Raw genomic sequence first — 15,415 nt, forward strand, 5'->3', positions numbered from 1 at the left:
CTCAGAAAAAAAGAGAACTTTATCTTAATAAACAACAGGAAATGGGTTTCCTTTACTTTACGTCTATGGTCACAAACTTTTTGTTAACAGATTACCGGTTTCGGTCTTTAAAGACCATCATAAGATCTGCAGCAAAAATGGGAAAAACATAAATACACTCGTTAACTGTCTACAGCTTAAGAACAATACATAGACCATAATGAATAGTAGTCCAGACAAAATTTACATTTGTGTGCTTTAAATATGAAGAGGCATACCTGTTTCATAAAAACAAAGTCCTAATGTACTGCAGCCATAGTGGCATCGTCAAATGTTAAATGCGGAATCAGCACCAGCATCATCAAATACAAATAAATAACATCAAATGCACGTGTCATGTTGTCAGTAGCACTACTAGAATGAGATTTTCACTCTGCAGCGGAGTGTGCGCTGATATGAAACATCCTGGCAGATTAAAACTGTGTGCCCCACCGAGACTTGAAATCGGGACCTTTGCCTTTCGCGGGCAAGTGCTCTACCATTCTTTCTTTTTCTTTTTTTCTTTTTTTTAATCTCATTTTGTTCGTTTTAGTTCGTTATATCTGCTCGGGGCGGACGTCACAAGACACCCGTTTCAGTTCGTTGTTGATCCATTAACTCAATTTTTTTATTACAGAGGGCAGCTAACCCTCTGACCGAACACGCTGAGTTACCGAGCCGATATCCATCTGAGCTACCGAAGCACGACCCACGCCCGGCCCTCATAGCTCTACTTTTGCCAGTATCTCGTCTCCTACCTTCCAAACTTTCCAGAAGCTCTCCTGCGAACCTTGCAGAACTAGCACTCCTGAAAGAAAGGATACTGTGGAGACATGGCTTAGCCACAGCCTGGGGGATGTTTCCAGAATGAGATTTTCACTCTGCAGCGGAGTGTGCGCTGATATGAAAATTCCTGGCACATTATAACTGTGAGCCCGACCGAGACTCGTACTCGGGACCTTTACATTTAGCGGGCAAGTGCTCTACCATCTGAGCTACCGAAGCACAACTCACGCCTGGTCCTCACAGCTCTACTTCTGCCAGTATCTCGTCTCCTACCTTCCAAACTTTCCAGAAGCTCTCCTGCAAACCTTGCAGAACAAGCACTCCTGAAAGAAAGGATACTGCGGAGACATGGCTTAGCCACAGCCTGGGGGATGTTTCCAGAATGAGATTTTCACACTGCAGGGGAGTGTGCTCTGATATGAAACTTCCTGGCAGATTAAAATTATGTGCCCGACCAAGACTCGAACTCGGGACCTATGCCTTTCGCGGGCTAGTGCTCTACCATCTGAGCTACCAAAGCACGACTCACGCCCGCTCCTTACAGCTCTACTTCCACCAGTATCTTGTCTCTTACCTTCCAAACTATACTGAAACTCCTGCGAATCTTGCAGAACTAGCACTCCTGAAAGAAAGGATACTGCGGAGACATGGCTTAGCCACAGCCTGTAGGATGTTTCCAGAATGAGATTTTCACCCTGCAGCGGAGTGTGCGCTGATATGAAACTTCCTGGCAGATTAAAACTGTGTGCCCGACCGAAACTCGAACTCGAGACCTTTGGTTTTCGCGGGCAAGTGCTCTATCATCTGAGCTACCAAAGCACGACTCACGCCCGCTCCTCATAGCTCTACTTCTGCCAGTATCTTGTCTCTCACCTTCCAAACTTTACAGAAGCTCTCCTGCGAGCCTTGCAGAACCAGCACTCCTGAATGAAGGGATACTGCGGAGACATGGCTTAGCCACAGCCTGGGGGATGTTTCCAGACTGAGATTTTCACTCTTCTGCGGAGTGTGCGCTGATATGATACTTCCTGGCAGATTAAAACTGTGTGCCCCACCTCTCAAGGTGACCATCGGCACTGGACGTTGGCACAGGGGCAGAGTGTTGCACGGTCTGATGTATCCCAATACCTTCTTCATCATGCCATTGAGACTGCGTGAATGCTTCGTCTTCTAAGCCAATGCTCCTTGACACCTTTACTGCAGGACAGAGACAAGCTCGGAGCGGCTCCAATATGCCCTGGGGAATATTGTGTTGCTACATGTGGGTTCAGCGGAGCTCGTGCAAGGCACCCTGATGGCCAAGGAGTATCGCACATAGGCTGCAGTCCATGTACACCGTTTCATGAGGATCAAGTTTCCCAACGGCAGTGGCATTTTGAAACAAGATAATACAGCATGTCACAAGGCCAGGAGTGTGATGGAGTGGTTCGAGGAAAAGCAGTAGCGAGTTCCAGTTGTTGTGCTGGCCCCCCAACTCGCCAGATCTGAACCCGCTCGAACACATTTAGGATGTGATTGAATTTGGCGTCAGCGCTCATCGCCCCCCTCACCAGAACTTACGGGAGTTAGTTGACTTGTGAGTGCAGATATGGTGCTATCTCCCATCAGCGACCTGTCAAGGCCTCATTGCTTCCGGGGCACGACGCGTCACAGCTGTTATTTATGCCAAAGGTGGTCATAATGTTCTGGCTCAATAGCGAATGTTGTGGCAAGAAATCGCCCTGCGTTGCCAGCGGGACATGTTCGCAGAGTGACGAGGAAAGCCTCTGCCTTTGTGCTCACGTGCCACAGGTAGTCGACTGAGACGAGACAGTCGCCCTTTGAAAAGGGGCTTCACAGAGCGGACGTAGACGCGGTAGGCTGGCGCGCGCCGTGTGGTTCCCAGGGAGTGGTGACGAAAGGGGGCCGGAGATGGCGCGCAGGAAGCGGCGGGCGGCAGTGGAACGGCTATCTGGCCGCGGTGGTGCCTGCTGCGTCAGTCGTGTTGAGGATGCGCCGCCCGCAGCAGCAGGTGCCGGGGACCGCGCCGCTGGCCGTGCTTCTGGCGGCCGCTGGTTGCGTCGCCCTGGCCGCCGCTGAGCCGCCCAGGCTGCAGGATGTCTGCTCCCGCCAGCAGGGCAACGTCAGCTGCACCTGCTCCCAGCAGCACCCGGTACGTACCGTTGTATTTCTCTGCTCTCATTTCACCCACTGCCATTTCAGAGGAATTACAGTCGTTGTGTTTGAAACTGCCCAGTTCTACATCTAAGAGATAAGATTCGAAAACAGCGCACTATAATTTTACTAGCAAAAAGTTTAGAAGCTAATAAAACAAAAGAAGTCACAAATGAACATACATCTTTTACCGGCTTTTATACCCAGTCACCAACGTTCTCTACACGTTTCTGCCATCACGGAACCAGTTTACTGTGCCCTATTCGTAGAAGTCAGTTTGGTTGAAGTACAGCCATCTGCGGACTGCTGATTTCACTTCCGTACCTGTCGCAAAGCATTGGCTGGCCGGGAATTTCTTCGTGGGACCGAAGAGAAGAAAGTCCGACGGTGTAAGGTCCAGACAGTATGGTGGATTCTGAGGCACCTCTCACCCAAAATTGTCCATTTTCTCAAGAACAGGAGTAGCAACATGGGGGCGAGCATTGTCATGAAGACGCAACTTAATTCAAGTTTTAATATAGGCTGCAGAATTCACAGTGGTCCTGTGCTCAGCAAAGTCCACCACACACCATGCATATCCCAGAACACTGTCACAAACACTTTCTTAGCAGACTGAGTGAAATGGTTCAAATGGCTCTGAACACTATGGGACTTAACATCTGAGGTCATCAGTCCCCTAGAACTTAGAACTACTTAAAACTAGCTAACCTAAGGACATACAAATCCATGCCCGAGGCAGGATCACAAATCCATGCCCGAGGCACGATCCGAACCTGCGACCGTAGCGGTCGCGCGTTTCCAGACTGAAGCGCCTAGAACCGCTCGGCCACACCGGCCGGCAGACGGAGTGACTTTTAATTTTTTTCGTATTGGATAATCAGCATGTTTCCCCTCCTTAGAGGCCTGTTTGATTTGGGGCGTGCCATGGTAGGACCACGACTCATCATTAGTGACGATTGCTTTCAGAAAGTCATGCCCTTCTACGGCGTAAAGCGTTAAGTGATCGAACCTTGTTGTCATTTGTTGGCCCTTGTGGTTGTCTGTCAAGTTCTCAGGCACCCAATGAGCACTAACTTTATGAAATTTCGACGTGTCACGAACATTATCGAACACCGCACCACAGGAAACGTTGAACTGCTGCGAAAAGGTTCGCAGTTGCACACGCCAATCGATCAAAATTGCTGCTTCAATGGCTCCGACATTGTACGGGATTGCTGCTGTTACAGGCCGCCCGGAACGTGGCAAATCGCTATGGTACACTTGGAAGAATGCACACGAACTGGAGACATTGCTACGGTCCATATAGTCATCAGCATACACGCCACGCATGTCCCTGTGAATTTCACTCGATTTATGCCCTTTGCCCCACAATTATCGAACTATACTTCGCTGCTCTTCACAAGTTGACGACAGTAACATGCGCGCTGTGTTTGGTTTTGTGGTTCGGGCTTCTCTCGCTAGAGTTGCACACGAAAACAAAATACCCTCTGCAGCGCAATCTTCAAACTTTATCGTCGTGAAATTTTGGAATTTCAGCAGCAATCTGTCCAGAAAAAATTATTGTGCGTTACTTTCCAATACTCACTAGTACATCTACATCAATATTCCGCAAGCCACCTGTCCGTCTGTGGCACAGGGTACTTCTGTTACCACCAACTCATTCCCCTTCCACGTTCCACCAGCGAATATAGCGTGGGAAAACTGACTGTCGGTAAGCCTCTGTATTAGTTCTAATTTTTCAAATGTTTTCATCGTGGTTGTTCGCGAGAATTATGTTACGGGAAGTACACTACTGGCCATTAAAATTGCTACACCACGAAGATGACGTGCTACAGACACGAAATTTAACCGACAGGAAGAACATGGTATGATAAGCAAATGATTAGCTTTTCAGAGCACTCACACTAGGTTGGCGCCGGTGGCGACATCTATAATGTGCTGACATGAGGAAAGTTTCCAATCGATTTCTCATACACAAACAGCAGTTGACCAGCGTTTGCCTGGTGAAACGTTGTTGTGATGCCTCGTGTAAGGAGGGGAAATGCGTACCATCACGTTTCCGACTTTGATAAAGGTCGGATTGTAGCCTATCGCGATTGCGGTTTATCGTATCACGACATTGCTGCTCGCGTTGGTCGAGATTCAATGACTGTTAGCAGAATATGGAATCGATGGGTTCAGGAAGGTAATACGGAACGCCGTGCTGTATCCCAACGGCCTCGTATCACTAGCAGTCGAGATGACAGGCACCTTATCCGCATGACTGTAACGGATCGTGCAGCCACGTGTCGATCTCTGAGTTAACAGATGGGGACGTTTGCAAGACAACAACCATCTGCACGAACAGTTCGACGACGTTTGCAGCACCATTGACTATCAGCTCGGAGACCATGGCGGCGGTTACCCTTGACGCTGCATCACAGACAGGAGCGCCTGTCATGGTGTACTCAACGACGGACCTGGGTGCACGAATGGCAAAACGTCATTTTTTCGGATGAATACACGTTCTTTTTACAGCATCATGATGATCGCATCCGTGTTTGGCGACATCGCGGTGAACGCACATTGGAAGCGTTTATTCGTCATCGCCATACTGGCGTATCACCTGGCGTGATGGTACGGGGTGCCATTGGTTACACGTCTCGATTACCTGTTGTTCGCATGACGGCACTTTGAACAGTGGACGTTACATTTCAGATGTGTTACGACCCGTGCCTCTACCCTTCATTCGATCCCTGCGAAACCCTACATTTCAGCAGGAGACTGCACGACCGCTATTTGCAGGTCCTGTACGGGCCTTTCTGGATACAGAAAATGTTCGACTGATGCCCTGGCCAGCACATTCCCCAGATCTCTCACCAATTGAAAACGTCTGGTCAATGGTGGCCGAGCAACTGGCTCGTCACGATAGGCCAGTCACTATTGTTTATGAACTGTGGTATCGTGTTGAAGCAGCATGGGCAGCTGTACCTGTACACGCCATCCAAGCTCTGTTTGACTCAATGCCCAGTCGTATCAAGGCCGTTATTACGGCCAGAGGTGGTTGTTCTGGGTACGGTACTGATTTCTCAGGATCTATGCACCCAAATTGCGTGAAAATGTAATCACATGTCAGTTCTAGTATAATATATCTGTCCAATGAATACCCGTTTATCATCTGTATTTCTTCTTGGTGTAGCAATTTTAATGGCCATTAGTGTATTTATTTTATATGGTCATTCCACTTAAGCTCGCACTAGATAGTTACTCCCAGATACTTTATGGCAGATACCGTTTCCAGAAATTTCTCATCAACAGCATAGTTGCACAGTAGTAGATTTTTTCCCCTATGTATGCGCAATATGTTACATTTATTTACGTTCAGGGTCGGCTACCAGAGACTGTACCATTCATCAATCTTCTGCTGGTCATTTTTCGAATCGATACCGCCTTCTGCTGATGCAGCCTTCTTATACACAACCGCATCATCTGCGAACAGCCTTAAATAGCTTCCAACGCTTTCTTCTAGATCATTTACATACATTGTAAGCAGTATCGGTCCTATCACACTTCCATGGGGAACTCCGGAAACTACCTTTACAGAAATGGTTCAAATGGCTCTGGGCACTATGGGACTTAACAGCTGAGGTCATCAGTCCCCTAGAACTTGGAACTACTTAAACCTAACTAACCTAAGGACAGCACACACATCCATGCCTTTGGCAGGATTCGAACCTGCGACCGTAGCGGTCGCGCGTTTCCAGACTGGAGTGCCTAGAACCGCTCGGCCACACCAAACTACCTTTACACCTGTCGATTTTATCCCGCTAAGAGCGACGTGTTTGGTTCTGTCTACAAGGAAGTTCTGAATCCATTTGCAAATGTGGTCCGAAAATCGGTAAGATCGTAATTTTTTCAGTAGACGGCAGCACGGGACGGAGTCAAATGTCTTCCTGAAGTCAAGGAACACGGCGTCACCTGATTTCCGTTGTCTACATTGCTGTGGATATCGTGAAAGAGCAGAAGGAGCTGTCTTTCGCAAGATTTCTGTTTTTGGAATCCATGATGATTTTTAGAGACGAGATTTTCGTTCTCGAAAAACGTCATAATTTTTGAACACTAAATATATTCCTTAATTCTACAACAGATTGACGTCAACGATGTAGGCCTACAATTACGAGGGTTGGAACTTTAATAGTGGCAACTAAGTGTTTCAAAGTTTTCCTGACCTTCAAAGTAGTCACCAGCATTGTGTATAACCCGTTGACAGCGATGTGGAAGTCGTAGGATACTCTTAGCAGTGCCAGTTGTGTTGACAGCTAGCGGCGCGGTCTATTGGCCGACGAATTTGTAGCAGTTCTGAAGCGAATGCCGTGAAGTGTTTCCTTCAGTTTAGAAACCGAGTGGAACTTACGAGGGCTTAAGTCAGGGGAGTGCAGTAGGTGGTATAGAACTTAGCAGCCCCGTCAGTCAAACAAATCAGTAACAGCTTGCACTGTACGTGCTTCAGCATTGTCCTGCAAAATGGTGGTCAGGCCCTGCAGAAAGTGTCATCACTTCTGTCTATATGCTGTTCAGTTTTGGAACACAATATACGACCAGCTTAGAGCAGAAGTGATATCCCAAAGCTCATTTTAACTACGTTCAGCTTTTGTTTGTCTGCCAGCTTTTGACTTCTCTTGAATGTGTGGCGAAGATGGCCCTGTTCCCATAGCAGCTTCCTAACACGGATATTACGTGACGGTGGGTCTTTCCCAAACCTTAAGATCTTGCTCGGAATATATTGTCTAAGGCATACTGAACGATGCTTTTGAATTTTTTCCATTTGCAATTTGTATTCCCATTTGCTCCTCAGAACAGTTTCCAGGTGTTGCATTTCTCGTTTGAGGTGTTGCGGCTCACATATTCGCCCTGCTGTCGTTACGAGCGTACTAATCATACCTCTTTTCTGGCTCGGGTGGTGGTTTGACAGTTTGTGCAGGTATCGGTGCGTGTGTGTCGGTTTTCGATACAAGCTGTGTCCCAGGTTTTCGCCGTCCCTTGTGACCAGCACATCTAGAAATGGCAGTTTCTTGTCCTTTTCTACTTCCATGGTAAATGTTATGTTGGCATGGAGGCTGTTCAAGTGTCTTAGGAAGTCACCGACCTGTTCTTCACCATGGCTCCACACCACGAAAGTATCATCGACGTACCTGTACCACACCTTAGGTTTGCAAGTCGCCACGTCCAGTGCCTGTGCTTCGAATTGTTCCATGAAGAGGTTGGCCACCACTGGACTAAGAGGACTACCCATGGCGACGCCTTCCAGCTGTTCATAGAAATCGCCATTCCACGTGAAATAGTTCGTGGTGAGACTTGCATGGAAGAGCTTTTTGATGTCTTGCGGGAAAATGGAACCGATGTGCTCCAGAGCGTCACTGAGTGGCACTTTCGTAAATAATGAAACAACATCAAAGCTGACCAGGATGTCGTTTGGTGCAAGTTTCAGTTTCTTCAGCTTCTCAATGAAATGTCCTGAGTCCTTAATGTATGTGTCGGTCTTCCCATGGGTAACAGCTAGTAAAACACGCGCGCGCGCACACACACACACACACACACACACACACACACACACACACACACACACATATATATATATATATATATATATATATATATATATATATATATATATATATATATATCGTTTGTACCTGTAACAGTCAAGCGATATAAAAATTACATGGATATTCATAGGATTCTTTGTAAGGTTGGTTGTCTCTCTTGGTCAGACGGTCAATAAAGAATCTCATCTAAGACGTTTAAAGGAGGACATGATGAGAAAACGTCCACTGACGTGGTGTGGGAATGAAATGGGTACTCCACCATTTCAACACACAATAGCATACAGCCTACATTATTTAGGAATTTTTGACTAAAACCAAGATGGCAGTTGTTCCCCACCCGCCGCACTCACCATACTAAACTCCGTATGACCTCTTCCTATTACTTGAAATACAAATTGAGTTCAATGGGCAAATATTTGATACCCTGGAGGAGATAAAAGCGGAAACTCGGAGAGTACTAAACACCCCAACGAAGACAGACTTCAAGGATTCACGTATCAAAAGTGGCAGAAATACTGAGATCTGTTTATTCTCTCCCATGAGCAATACTCTGAAGGTGACGGTGCAGTAAAGATCTAGGTAAGACGTAATAATTTTAATTAATATACGTGGGAAGCGTTTGAATGCCACCTCATTATTACCTGGGAAGCGTTGTGAGAAAGTGAATCTTTAATATACGGTCATGTGAGAGCATGGCCTGAGTTCTCTTTTGTACAGGGTGATTTTTCCGCATTGCACAAACTCTAGGGATTGATTGATGAAAGGATACGGAACAAAGAGGATCTAATGAACTTATGTCCGGAAATGTATCGATTCCACGCTAGAGACCATTTATTCAATCATACATTTTTACAGAGACTGGGGTCTAATTCGCGCTGTACTAGGCAGCCACAGTTGGCGTATGTGTTGAAAATGGTTTCCATGTTCCTACACGCACGCGTGTACGCGCCATAGCATGTTCTGTCTCACACGTTCACATCGGCCAAGCTGCGTCTGAACAGTGTCACAAACAGCATGAATACGCTGCTCCAGTGTCCCCATATCTGGAATGGGCTCTGCTTACGCGATACATTTGAGACGGGCCCATAACCAGAAATCGCACGGGTTGAGATCCGGTGAACGAGCAGGCTATGCAACTGGACCCCCTCGTCCGATCCATCGACCAGGGAGGACACTATTGAGATGCGTCCGGACGTTAACGGCGAAGCGGGATGGAGCATCATCACGTAGCAGCCACATAACCCTCTGAATCATCAGTGGCACTTCTCCTACATGGGAGGCAAAGTCATCCGCAAGAAACGCCGATTCTTCCGGCCTGTTAGGCGACGTGGAAGGATGGCCGGTCCCAAAATACTGTCGCCAATTATCCCAGCCTACACATTCCGGCTACACCGATGTTGGTGATTCGCTGTCACCATACCATAGGGGTTCTTCGTACTATCCCATAGATGACTGCCATGAAGACTGGAGATACCACTTCGCGTAAAGGTGGCCTCATCTGTGAATAGGATGGATGACACAAATCCCGGAATTGTGGTTGCCTGGTGAAGAAACCAGTGACAAAACTGCTCCCGACGTGGAAAGCCTGTCTCTAGTAAGCCCTGCACACGGTATAAGTGATAAGAATAGCAACAATTGTGAGGGAGAGTGTTGCACACGGTCGTCTGGCTTACCCTATACTGGCGGGCCAACTGCCTGTTACTGACACGGCGGTCACTTTCCACAATGTTAATCACATTTGTCTCAACACTTCGGGTACGTCCTACACGATTTCCTGCTTCCTGAAACGACCCTGACTCAGACAAACGGCAAAACCTTGCTGCCAGCCGCCCATTGCCGTTTGCCTTCCGTAAGTAAACACCATGTCGGCAAGCTCTCGATTCGAATATTGTGTACAATGCTGTATCACATCGACTACAAGGTGAGTGAGAAGTGATTCGGGCGCAACATTACCAATTACTATGACGGGAGAGGGTGATAGGGCATGACGTATGAGGAACAGTACCACACTCTAGGAGGAAACTATGCATACTGTAACTGCGATTGCATGGTATAGCGGGCGTTAGACCGCTGACTCTGTAACACAGTATGATTGAATAAATGGTCTGTTGGATGGAAAGCATGCCCATCATGACATAAGTTCACTAGATCTTTTCTGTTACTTATTCGCTCATCGATCTGTCTCTAGAGTTCGCACACGGTGGAAAAAATCACCCTGCAAATTACCGTTGTGTGTGTTATGATGCGGCTTGTTTCTTCCTGTCGACGCACATGTTATTGTTCTGTCATGCTGCGTGGTCTATACGGCTTCACTGGCATGAAAGAGAAGTAATGAAACATTCGAACGGAAGCAAATTGTCATCGTTCAAGGTGTGAAGCGTTGAGTCACAGAGATGTTGCTCAATATACTAAGAAGTAAGGTTAGAGATATAATAAGACGATTTTAAGAGGAGGATCGCATAGAATCTGTCTCTCACGAAGGACAGCAAAGGAAAACTAAATAAATAGAATGACTTGTAACCATTAGAACGATTAAGCGTAGTCACTGATTAAGCGCACTCAAAATTACAATACACCTGCAGCAAAAATGTAAGGTGGAAGTAAGTGACTCAGCTGTTCTTAAGGTTACCAGAGAAGAAGGGTATAACGGAAGAATCTAAAGGAAAAAGCCATAAATTAGAAAGTGGATCGAGGCAAAACCCTCCAGTTCGCAAGGGACCACTTTCACATAGGGTCAAAGTGATAGCATAATGATATATTAGCTGATGAGAACAAATTCAGCATTTTTTTATCGAACGAAATGCTATACTGTTGCGAAAGTCAAACGACGAACTGTAGGCTACACATTTGCAACCTGTCGTAAAATAGGACGGTGAGAGTGTTCTGGAATTTTGGAATGGGGCTGTATTTTGCCATCTGGTGTGTGAGATATTATTTTCATTGGCAGCACATTAAACAACGATGGAACTCTGAGAATCCTGAAGCAAAATTTGCACATGAGTGCAGAAAGGTTGGGAATTAAATCTACACTCAAAATTTTCCAAGACAATGGCGAGAAACACAGACCATACCTTGTAAAAGAACTGCTTCTTTTGAACCATCCTGTCATTCAGACACTACCTTAGTTGCTACACGTTAACTCCGTAGAGAATTAACGGGACGTACTCAACAGAAGGGTCAGAAGAAATGCAATCAACGTGAGGAAAAGAAACTCACCAGGGACGTATTTTGAATCTATAAACCTGTAAACTAAAGCTATGGTGCAAATCCTACAAGGGATTTTTTTTGGCAACAAAGTCGCGCATACAGCATTTTAGAGCAACTTTTCAATTAAAAGCTGATAACGCTGCATTTAAGGTCTAGTATTTAATTCTGTAAGATTTTACTACACAATTTATGATTTTATATGTTACAGACATTCTGGAATATTTGAAGAAACACTTCAGAGCCAAGATCGTATTTAAATATTTATTTTGAATTTATGAACAGTTTCAACAATATTTTGCTGTTATCTTCGGATCTGCGGTACGACACAGACGCACACTGTATTTGTAAACATATTTTCTATAGTAGTAGTAATGAAATACGTAAGTATAATATTTTACATTTTGGTAACATACCTCATCTTTTTCAAAATTGTGGCATATATTTTGACATTGTGAAGAGTTAAATAGTTTGGTAATGCAGCCCCTACCAGCAGATAAATCACAACCAATCTCAGCCATGTCTTCCAAGCCAAGATGTTAGCATCTGGAAATGCTTCAAGGCCACCATAATATGCTTGGTTGCCCCATACAACTTTCACCGATCACGCGCACCCACACACGTGCTCGTCTGGACCTGTGTTGAGTCGGTCGCTGTAACAAGCAAGCTATCTCCTATGTCCGCTAGGTGGCATCATGGTAACAGATGTTATAATTCGAATTTGCGTTAGATAACTATACAAAACGCTTATAAGGAACATGTACAGAAGTCCAAATCTGAAGTTAAAGAAACTTACAGACATTTAGTAAAGACTACACAGTAATAATAGTTGTCAATATGCAACCTTTCATAAAGAAGCAATATCGTCATTTAAGTAATGCATTGCTAAAAAATTTTGTTCTGCAACGTACATGCCACATTCATTGGAATTAAAAGCAATCCAGTTAAAGTTTTTTTTAAAATGTTTTAATATTTAAAATTTTATTTTCATTGCACATCGCAACATCGCAAGTTCTGTGCGAAAACATTTAAAAAATGATGAGCACTATTGTATAAGGCACGAAATATTTATTCTCACGATTTCTTAGTTTTATTTCTAAAGCAATATTTTCAGGACAATTAACTAATTTATGGGTAACGTATTTGATTGTGAAATCACTATTTTTTATCACGCTACCTGGCGTCACAAACTTACAAATCACCAACGTAGTAACATCAGTGTACAATAACAACAACCTGACGTAACATTTCAACTTATAAAATATGCGCGGTTACCTTGGAACAACCTCCAAGATTACACATCACATAGTGTCTAGATGGCATCATACAATCCGTAAAAAAAAAAATCTTAGTATGACCTTGCCATAGGATTTTACATGAATGTCATGTTTTCTCGTTTATCTGTATATTTATTTTAAAAACTGCTGTCACCTAACAGGCATAAAAGGTAGCTTACCTGTCACAGTACCTGACTCAGTACAGCTACAGATGAGCACGTGTGTGGTCGCAAGTAATTGGCGAAAGTTGCATGGCAACATGATTACATAATAAATAGTATTTTTATTAATGACATAATAATTGATAGTGGTTTACCTGCTGATAGGTCTCGCATTTCCAAGCTATTTAACTTTTTAACAATGCCAAAGTATACACCACAATTTTGAAAAAGGTGATGCACGTTACAAATATGTAAAATATCATACTTGCGTATTTCATTGTTGCTGACATAGAAAACATGTTTAAATATGTAATGTGCGTCCATGTCATATATCAGTTCAAAGACGACAGCAAAGTACTGTTGAAACTGATCATCAATTCAGATTAAATATTTAAAAGCGATGTGGCTCTGAAGTATTTCAAATGACATCATTTATAATTTTATAAATTGATAGGATTAAAAAATGAAAAGAATTAAAATTATTAAGACATTTTCTACGATTTATCAACATCATTATGAACAACTATATTTGTTTGTAATGAAAAAGCATTTGAGATTCGTATCCAAACAAAAAGCAATATTTTAGTTTTATAAATTGTAAGCTGTGTGAAAATTCCTAGCAGATTAAAAATGTGTGCCGGACTGAGATCCGAACTCGGGACCTTTGCCTTTCGCGGGCAAGTGCTCTACCATCTGAGCTATCCAAGCACGACCCACGACCCGTCTTCACAGCTTCAATTTTGCCAGTACCTTGTCTCCTACCTAACCAAATTCACAGAAGCTCTTCTGCGAACCTTGCACAACTAGAACTCCTGGAAGAAAGGATATTACGGAGACATGGCTTAGCCACAGCCTGGGGGATGTTTCCAGAATGAGATTTTCACTCTGCATCGGAGTGTGCGCCGATATGAAACTTCCTGGCAGATTAAAACTGTGTGCCGGACCGAGACTCTAACTCGGGACCTTTGCCTTTCGCGGGAAAGTGCTCTACCATCTGAGCTACCCAAGCACGACTCACGAGCAGTTCTCACAGCTTCAGTTCTGCCAGTACCTCGTCTCCTACCTTCCCAACTTCACAGAAGCACATAAGTAATGTGCAACGTTGGGTTGCTCGTGCTCGTAATGGATGAAACGGTGTTGCTAACCTCAACGTGCTTAACTGAGCTCGGAATGGACGATCACATATGGCTACCGACAAGGCTCATCGAAATCGGACTGATCAACTCATCAGAGACAATCGCCGCATAACAGCTCTCAGATACGTGATGCATCTCTCGAGAGCATGTACAGGCCATCATTGCAGAAATGCGGCACAGGAAACTGTGTCCACTGTGGGTGCCTCGAATGCTCACTTCTGACATGAATCGAACGAGACTGGACTAAGTCAAATGCTTGAAGATGACGGGTTCCTTAACAACTTCACGTCGGCTGATAAAAGCTGGGTGCACCATTTTGACGGCGAAAACAAGAGAGCGTCAATGACGTTCCGTCACGAAGGAACATCAACGCCAAAAAAGTTCAGGACAGCATGCATGGTCATGCTCGCGGAGTTCTGGATCTTGAAGTTGTGGTGCATTTGAAATTCAAGCCTAAAGGCACCAACGTAAACTCCGCAAGGTACTGCGAGACCCTCAGAAAACTGAAAGCTCGTCCACACATGGGGCACCCTTTCCTTCAGCACTGCAATGTCATACCACACGCCAGCGCTGCGACGTCTGTAATGATCTGACCCTTTGCGTTCACTGTTATCGATTGATCCTCAATACAGTCCCGACATGGCGCCATCCGATTTTCGTCTGTCTCCAAAATTTAAAAAAACGCGGTCCAGGACTACACTTTGATAGTGATGGGGCGGAGCAAGCAGAGATGAGGGTGAAGCTCCGCCAACGAAGAAAAACATTCTACAGTGACGGTATCAGCAAACTATTCTATCGTTGGGAGAAATGTGTTGATCGCCAGGGTGAGTATGTTGAGAAATAAAAAGGATGTAGAAGAATGTTAATGACTATTGTTTTGCTTAAAAAGCATTAAGGGCTTTCACATAAAGAATTCGGAGGCATCACTTTTCAGCATGCCCTCGTATTAAACACGCGAACAAAAGTTACGTGCCTCATCCATATTATCAATATATATACACTGTGATCAAAAGTATCCGAACACCAGGCTGAAAATGACTAACGAGTTTTTGGCGCCCTCCATTGGTAACGCTGTAATTCAATATGGTGTTGGC

The 15,415-nt window shown here is 44.9% G+C and overlaps 1 protein-coding gene across 1 annotated transcript in view; it reads left to right on the forward strand.

The window, feature by feature from the left end:
* Positions 1–2,794: 2,794 nt before the first annotated feature.
* The window catches only part of LOC126203633 (uncharacterized), a 65,494-nt gene continuing 52,873 nt past the window's right edge, over positions 2,795–15,415 (forward strand). Inside the window, exon 1 of the mRNA XM_049938006.1 lies at positions 2,795–2,956. Within this exon, the coding sequence (XP_049793963.1) occupies positions 2,795–2,956 (162 nt within the window). The remainder of the gene's footprint in view (positions 2,957–15,415) is intronic.

Source organism: Schistocerca nitens, chromosome 9, assembly GCF_023898315.1.
Source record: "Schistocerca nitens isolate TAMUIC-IGC-003100 chromosome 9, iqSchNite1.1, whole genome shotgun sequence".
NCBI classification, from domain to species: domain Eukaryota; kingdom Metazoa; phylum Arthropoda; class Insecta; order Orthoptera; family Acrididae; genus Schistocerca; species Schistocerca nitens.